Here is an 8,908-nt window from a genome sequence, read left to right on the forward strand (position 1 = left end):
CTTTATATTTTTCTTCTATTTGTGTATTTTTGTCCAATAGTTTTATTGTATTTTTCATCTAACATTGGTGTGTTTTCCTAGTATCTGAAGAATAACAGAATTCTGTTATGTATATATTTTGTGTGAGTATTTTCGAGTATTTTTGTTTATTTTGCAATATATCTTTTTTTTACATTTGTGTATTTTTAATCCATTGTTTATGTAGTATATTCTGTTTTCTAATTGTTTTGTCATTTTTTTTTGTCCTGAAAATATTTCTACATTTATTCCTATATTTTTTCATTGAGTTTTATTTCTTTCTGATATTTGTATATATTTTTTTGTCTTAATATTTTGTATTCTTTCATTAAAAAAAATTTCACAATTTTTTGTCCCATATCTAATATTTCAATATAACTTTTTGGTTCAAATTTTGAAAAGTTCTATTTTTTACAGCAAGTCCCCCTCTCAAACAGGGATCCCATAAAATTGACACATTGGAACCAAGACAAAAAAAAAAAAAAAAAAAATATATATATATATATATATATATATATATATATATATATATATATATATAAAATTCCTCAATCCCGATCTCCTGTTCCATCTTTGCAGCTCTTGACTCTACGACACCGTTAGCCACAATGCAAATCACTTTGCTAGGCACACACACACACGCGCGCTCATGTTTGATTTTTGTTGCATTTTTAATTTGCTTTGGTTATATGGAATTCGTAGATGCAGGAGCTGGTGGAGGATCACAGGACACGATGCTCCACTCGGCAGGGTGAAAAGTGCACGCGTTGGTGCACATGGAATTGTGTGTATACTCTTGTTTAGATATATTTATATGAACATGCATGTGTGTGTGTGTGAGAAAGAGAGATGAATGTAATTAAAGTTGTGTGTTTTTTTAATTAGACGCTGTTCTTTTCTGGGAAGTCTGTGGCGGTCCTGGGTGGAGCCTCAGTGGAGACAGGAGGCTTGCGGTTGGGCCTACGGAACCACGCCGGCCCCTGTAATGGAAACCGTGTGTGCGTGTATCCTACACACACACACACACACACACACACACACACACACACACATCATGGATTGTTGTGCCAGACGAAACTAGAAAGACAAGAACATACAATCTAGAGCCACACAAGCCCATGGAGACAAGAATGTGTGTGACCTCACAATTCAAATATTACTCACAGGCGGGTTGCTCCACACTAAAACAGAAAGATGAGAACACACCCACAAAATTTAGTCACATCATCTCATGTAGACGAGAATGCGTGTGCACCAACCCACGCACACACGTCACGGATTGTGCCACACTACAACAGAAAGACAAGCGCGCACACACAATCAGGCGTCACAGGTCACTGCAGACATGATTGTGTGTGGAGTCCGCACAATGCATTTATATCGCGCACACGCACGCCGAATGTCACGAGCTGTGCCATACTCTGATAGAAAGACAACAACACGCACACAAAATGCACAACTTCCACAACGCAATATTACAGTAAAAGGTTGTGGCTTAATAAAATAGAAAGCCAAGAAGACACAAAACTCACAGTCACCTAAGCAAATGCTGACAAGAATGTGTGTGTACGTTTTCCACCAATGCATTATTATTTTTTTTAAACACATCACAAACAATATAACAATATGATTTGAGGAAATCCACATGATCGTGTGTTTTTTACAGGTATGCCCCCCCCAAAAACACCACAATGCACGTGTAACATGCACACACACGCACGCATGACGGCCCACTTCCCTAAATGGCGACGACGTTCACACGCGCATGCGCGTCCGCGCGGTCGTCTGTCACCCTCACGCCCGTCTCTTTAAAGCAAACGCACGCACTGGTGCGTGCTCGTCACCAGGCACGCAAGCTCGCTGTCATTACGCATGCGTCCGCACGTACACATGCCTGCGCACGCATATATCCGTGCGCTTAAGCACACGCGATCGTAAACCAGGTCTTTAGGAACTCGCGCGTGACGTCACATCCGCCCCAAACCTGACAGGATGACGGAAGTAAGAGAGGGTTTTGCTTGGAAGACTCAAAACGAAGCACAGGACGTTTCCAGTGTGTGGTCCTTTCCGAACCTCTCGTCGGTTAGAACGGGCGAAGGGCGCCGCCTAGCGTCGCCGCGAGACATTGACCCTCCCGTGTTTCACTCCTCAAGTGCGTGACCGGGTCCCACGCTAGCGAGCACGAGCTCGTCCTCGTGATACGTCAGGCTACTTAGACAACACGCCAACTGGGCCGGAAGTTTGACCAAAATAAAAGTCTGGGTTCTGGAAAAAAAACAACAAACAAAAACAAGCTCGAGCTTTTATTTTAAAATGACAAAGATTATGATATCATATTCAGGAGACAGTGACAGTTGATTTTGTTTTACTTCCAAATACAAACAAATAAGTAATATTTAGATGAGTGTTGCAGTCGGTCATTAAATATACAAAAATATACTTGTATCCTGTGGGTTGAGTTTAACCTGTCAGTTATATAAAATCACATTAGACTATAGTAAAAGCTTTGGTGAAATGTGATTTTTTTTAACAGGGAAAATAAAAGAACCAAATAGAAATAGCAAGAGCACACTATTAAATATGAAGGAGTATTAAGGCCACACTGAAAAGGGCAGGAAAAAAATGGTAATATCACAAATGACCATTTTTCAAGAAACAATCGTAACGTCAAAGACAGTATAAGTGTAAACCAACGAGAATTATACTTTTTAATTCATCAATTTACAAGAATAAAGTCCCCCCCCCCCCCCACCACCAGAAAGTCTCATGAGAAATTAGTACTCTTTTCAAGGAAATGTTAAAAGAATATAGTCTTTTTTTTCCGAGAAGGTCTTATTACAAGAATAAAGTGAGATTCTTTTCATGGACATTTTTTTTTCCTGAAAATTAATAGTCAAGAATAAAGTGGTTATTGCAGAAAAAAAAAGTACATCACATGAACATTATGAGTTTATTGTAAAGTAGCACTTGTTTCTCATTAAATGACAACTTTAAGTCTCTTCACTGTCTTTTATGGTCGTAGCATTTACTTTCCTTTTGGGTGCGGCCTTAAACGCTCCTCCGTGATTTAAAGGTGCGCTTTCAACAGCAACAGCAACAAAAACAAATCTAAAATTATTGTCAAAGCGTCAGAGTGGGACAACGTTATTAATATTTATATATTTATATACGTATGTGCATAATTCCTTGTTGTGAACTCTAAATTGTGCCACAAGCTAATCATTGTAAGCTACAGTATATACAGACGTCCGTCGCTGACCGCTGACGCGTGCGTGTTACTGTATGACAGTAAATTAGTCGCCGGCGATCCGGCGCGTTGCTCTCATCGCCGCGTGACAAACGCAGGAAACGGTCGCCTCGCTTTATCGTACAGAGCGGCCAATCGGTACGGACTATAAACACGTCCATTTAAAAACACCCACATGAATATACGCAACTAAAGTTAAAGAGGACATAATGTGAAAACAGAACTTTTTCATTGCTTGTATACAAATAGGTCTGTGTCTGTGAAATCAAAGAAATATTTTGTTCATTGTCTATGTCCCAAAAAGGGATTCCTTTTTCTTCAGTCCGGGCTGGCTAGTCACAGTAGCCGCTCGAAACGAAAGCCGTACTCGGCGTTGGCTCCGTAGTAGACGGGGGCGGGGCGAGCAGAGACTGACTCCACCCCCAACCAAAAGTACTTTCAACTTTTTGTGCGTTTTGACCCGAGAATTTTTTGAACTTTTATTAATGACGCCTGGCAAGTGTTTCAACCCTCCTGTTGTTAAGTTGTGGCTCATACTGATCTAGTTGAAAATATGGAGAAAAACATTTAATAAAATGAGGAATAAATGTACTTTACTGACCTAGTTTTTCCTTTTCTTTAAAAAAACCAAACAGAAAAAAAAACAATTTGCATTGTATTAAATGGGCCCCACATGAAAATCTAGAAAAACAATTCTGGAAAAAAAAATGTAAAAAACAAATCACAACAGAATTTACATTGTGTAATATTATTTGATAAATTACGCGTGGAGCAGGTCACATTGACCTGTGTGAAATTTGAGGAAAAAAAGGGAGGCTTAAACTTATTCTGCTGTCCTCACATTTTTTTCTTTTCTCTAAAATATGCACTGTTATTATACTTTTTAAATATTCTGTTACATTGAGCCGTTCAAAAATGGATATGTACATTTTTTTTAATGAGGGTTGAAATTAAATTTATAAAAAAAGTCTACACAACCCTGTTCAAATGTCAGGTTTTTGTGAAGTAAAAAAAATGAGACCAAGACAAAGCATTTCAAAACTTTTTCCATTGTGTCGTCATCTATAACCGGAATAACTCAAGTCGACAAAAAAAAATAAAATAATCTTTTGAGAGGGGAAGTAAAAATAAACAACTGAGATAATGTAGTTGCACAAGTGTGCACACCCTCTTGGGATGTGGCTGTGTTCATTCAGAATTAACTTTCAGATGGTCTAGGGCGCTGTTCCTGTCAGTTTTTTTTGTCAACACATGGTCCACCGGGAGCTGCCACCAGCCATATATTTTTCAACTGAGTTGAACATTAATATTGGAAAAAGTTTTGAAATTATTTAACTTGGTGTCATTTTTTATATCACAAAAATATGACACTTGAACAGGGGGTGTGTAAACTTTATATCCACTTGCATAAAATAAAATGAAAAAAAAATTGCATAAAATTTATGATGCTTCTTTTCTCTTTCAATTATAAAAAGCAAAGACAAATAGAAAACGGATAGGGGCTCATGCTGACCGTGGGCATTATTGGTGACACAACAGGAGGGTTAAACTGTGTGTGTGTGTATATATAATAATGTCTCCTTTAAGCTCCTCTTGGGCATCATGACACAAACAAAATAATAATGAGACCATAATTCTAACAATGGTTTGTGAGAAAAACGAAACGTTGATTTTACACGTGGAAACAAAGAAGAAGAAGTCTTTCGAGCCTGCCGGATGTGGGCTTTTGGGGGGGGGGGGGGGGCACACCAGTCTCAGCAGTCGGAGTTGTGCGAGTGCGCCGCCGCCGCGGCCGCCGCCTCCAGCTTCCAGTCCCGCTGGTCGTCAGTGGCGTGCTGCGAGGCGGCGGGCGACAGCGACATCTGACGGCGCGGGTTGCCGCTGTGCATGGTGTTCCAGTGGCGCTTGAGGTCCGACGCCTTGATGAAGGCCTTGTCGCATGAGCCGCAGTTGAACGGCCGCTCGCCGCGGTGTTGCCGCTCGTGGTCCTTCAGGTGTGACTTGTGCTTGAAGGCCTTCTCGCACAGCTGGCAGGCGAAGGGCCGCTCGTTGCTGTGCACGCGCTCGTGCCGCTTCAGGTCGGGCCCGCGGATGAACGCCTTGCCGCACACAACGCAGCGGTGCGGCTTGAAGCCCGAGTGGATCTTCAGGTGCTCCTTGAGGTGGGCGGCGGTGGTGAAGGCCTTCGGGCAGTGCTCGCAGCCGTACGGCCGGTTGGCGGTGAGAAGCCGCTCCTTCTTGGCGCCGTGCTCCAGCGGCTTGGCCCCGGCGCCAGGCAGCGAGCCGTGGTCGCGGTGGCCGTACAGGAGGTACTCCAGCTTCATGTCGCCGGAGGACGACGAGCCCCAGCCGTGCGCGTGCGGTTCCTTGGGCAGGCCCGTGTTGTAGCCGTGCGGCTGTGGCACGTGCGAGCCGCCCGCGCCGCCCATCCCGTCCATGCTCGTGTCGTAGAAGCTGTTCTTGCGCACCTCTTCCATGGCCAGCTCCTTGAGGATGGCGTCCTGCGCGCGCAGGCCGTGGTCGCCGGGCGGCGCCTGGTTTTCGCGAGTCTTCATGTTGGTCAGCTCACGCTTCTGAGAGCACAGGTTGTCCAGGAAGTTGATGCCCAGGATCTGGCCTGACGACATCATCATGTTAATGTCCTTCTTGCGTACGGCCAGCCGCGCCGTGTACATGTAGTTGAGCACCTCCTCGAAGATGTCCGAGCGGATGAAGTCGAGCTCTACGATGGAGTTGTCCTCGTCGTTCTGCTTCTTGAACAGCTTCTTGAAGTAGTTGCTGCAGGCCGCCAAGACGCAGCGGTGAGCCCGGAACTCGATATTCTCCACCACCACCACCACGTCGCAGTGCTCACCTTCCATGCGCTGCTGGTTGAGCATCTTCAGGAAGGTCGCCTTGTGGTCGTAGTCGATGTAGCGCAACAATTCAGACATGGTGTCAAATGGGAGCAACCTGGAAAGGAGGAAGGGGAGGGGAGTGAGTGAACTCGTGTGAGACACGACACTAAGTCAACACAGGCTTCCTTGTTTACACGTAAACAAATGAGTTTGAAAATCTAGAAGAAAACAAAAATTAGGGCCTTTTTTTCCTGTAAAAAAAAAAAATCCATTGTGTTATTGTTGTATTTGATGGGTCAGTGTACAGGGTGGGTGAAAAGTAACTAGGCAGTAGAAATTACCTATAGAATTTTTAGGATCACTGATGTCATTACAAAACATTTTTAAACGGACAACACTGACGGGGGGTTTCTTATGGTCTTATTTCATAACTTCCAGATGGCCAGTTTGTTGTTGACACCACCGGTGCTTACATTGAAATACAAACACTCACTTTTATATTGCCGTGTAATAAAGAACATCGTTTGTTTCAATAGGTTTTTAGTAGGAATATGGATTTTATTGCCAATTTGTAATGTCCAGTTACTTTCCACCCACCCTGTAGAGCAGGTCACATTGACCCATTTGAAAAAAGGAGGAAAAAAACATTTCCCGCTGGTATTTTGTTTTTCTTTTCCATATAAAACAAAATCATGAAACAGAATTCGCATTGTGTTATCATATTATTTGATGACAAAGCATAGAGCAGTTTACAGTGACCCTTTTGAAAATGTATTTTAGAAAATGACAAAAGTAGTCTGCTGCTATTTTTATTATAAAAAATGTGAAAATAAAAACCAGAATTTGCATTGTATTATTAGACCACTTTGAAAACTTAATTTAAAAAACAAAAAAGTTTCCCCTGTGTGGAGTTCGCATGTTCTCCCTGCGCTTGCGTGGGTTTTCTGCGGGTACTACGCCGGCTTCCTTTCTCACTCCAAAAACACACGTTTGGTTCATTGAAGACCCGAAATATTGTCCTGTTTGACGGCTGGTGACCAGTCCGGGGTGTACCCCTCCTCTCGCTAGGATAGGCTCCAGCTCACCCGTGACCTTAGTGAGAATAAGCTGGTACCCCAAAAAATAAGGAGTTACTTTTGAATCACCTTGCACACTTACTCACTGTAATACAGTTGCTGATGCGCTTTTTTTTTTTTTTTATAGACGTTTAGTGAACACAGGGAGAACTGTAAAGCACAAACACACTTACGCAGAAGCTGCTATCGGCCACAGCTCTTGCACCAGACCCCGCCTCTTAAAGGCACAGAAGCAACAACACGTACAGTATTTATTTTCTGTACATTTTATGCTTGCAACTTGTTTATTTTGTGTTGAAATATGTTTCAAGTGTGTAAGTTGAAATGTATTTGAAGCATTGAGAAGGAGTAAAACCATTTTAGATCTTCCTTTTCCCCATTCACTGCCAATCCTCCATGTTAACATGGATATTTGAATTCAACAGCCGTCAATGGCAGCGAGTGTTAAATATAGTTTCTCTGTATTGCAGATTTACACTAGTAGCGGGTGGTTAAGGATTCCAGACCCAGACTTCGCTCCAGAGTCTGGAACGTAGCTCCGTACCTGTAGGCCTTCCCTCAGCACATCTATAAATCTCCTCTTTACCTCCTACCTGGCAGCTCCTTCTCCCTAACACCTTCCCAATCTGGCCTCTTCCAGTTTGAACTCACATTGTCGATTCCATGCAGAATCTCTGCATTTTCAACTCTGCTACCTCCAGCTCTGGCTCCAACCCATAATAGCAACCTCGTTTGACTTTTGCTGGTGCTTTTCTGTCCCAGATCACCCCTGACACTTTCCTCCACCCTGCCTGCACTAGCTCTCGTCTTCACCACCTATTGCACACTCCCCATTGCTCTGAACAGTTGATCCCCAAGTATTTCAACTCCCGCATCTTCTCCACCTCCACCCCTTGCCAAACGGTAACCACCGGCCTCCCTTTAATTCACAATCACACAAAAATAAACTCGCTAAATATTCCCAGCGGGGGGAAATAAAAAGCCAAAATAAAGTCGACGGCGACGTGCGCGAGTCATAAACAAAATGTACTTTCGTTTAGATTTCGTGGTGTGTTCAAGGCTTTGGCGGTGCGTTCAAGGCTCGCGTGACAAGCGTGCGAGAGAGAATATTTCACATTTCACTGCGCCCAGCCATTTTGACCAAGCTCAAGCTCCGCTCGCATGTTGTTCACAGAGGAGGAAGGACGAGGAGGAGGGGGGAGGCGAAAGGAGCGCGGAAACACAGCGGAGATCCTACTTCGACGCCAAAACGACCTTTTTATCCCGTAGCCAATCGAAGGGGAAACGAAAAAGGTTCCTACCCGAAGCCCGAATGCGATTGCCCGTGTTGTCACGCAAGGCGAGTCGACGACGAATCCACACTGGCTTCTGCGGCTGCTGTCGTTTTTCCTCTTCCTCCTCTTTCTTGTTGTGACTACCGCGCCGCGCAGGAAATGCCGCAGTGCTCTGGCGCCACCCACAACATCGGAGACGCTACTGCAGCCGAAGATCGGCTATAAGGAGTCTATGACTCACTCGCTGCAGTTTGACTGATAGCTAAGCAAGGGTGTCAAACTCATTTTTTTTGTCACGGGCCACAACCATGTGAAACCATAGAAATGTACAATGACCTCATCATATTATTAGTTACAGTATAGACACAAAAAATAAAATAAAAAAAAACGATTTTAAATATGAAGTCAAGGAAAATAATTTGTTCAACTTTTGGCCTATTTATTTTCAAAAGTGCT

At 43.3% G+C, this 8,908-nt stretch overlaps 1 protein-coding gene across 1 annotated transcript; it reads right to left on the reverse strand.

The window, feature by feature from the left end:
• Positions 1-2,308: 2,308 nt before the first annotated feature.
• LOC133489427 (zinc finger and BTB domain-containing protein 14-like) lies at positions 2,309-8,639 on the reverse strand. The gene is made up of 2 exons (XM_061798496.1): positions 8,480-8,639; positions 2,309-6,217 (listed from the first exon to the last, which is right to left on the reverse strand). The coding sequence occupies exon 2, from the start codon at positions 6,196-6,198 to the stop codon at positions 5,020-5,022; it is 1,179 nt and encodes a 392-aa protein (XP_061654480.1). The 5' UTR covers positions 6,199-6,217; positions 8,480-8,639; the 3' UTR covers positions 2,309-5,019.
• Positions 8,640-8,908: the final 269 nt, after the last annotated feature.

The sequence above is a fragment of the Phyllopteryx taeniolatus genome, chromosome 14 (genome assembly GCF_024500385.1).
Source record: "Phyllopteryx taeniolatus isolate TA_2022b chromosome 14, UOR_Ptae_1.2, whole genome shotgun sequence".
Classification (NCBI taxonomy): Eukaryota; Metazoa; Chordata; class Actinopteri; order Syngnathiformes; family Syngnathidae; genus Phyllopteryx; species Phyllopteryx taeniolatus.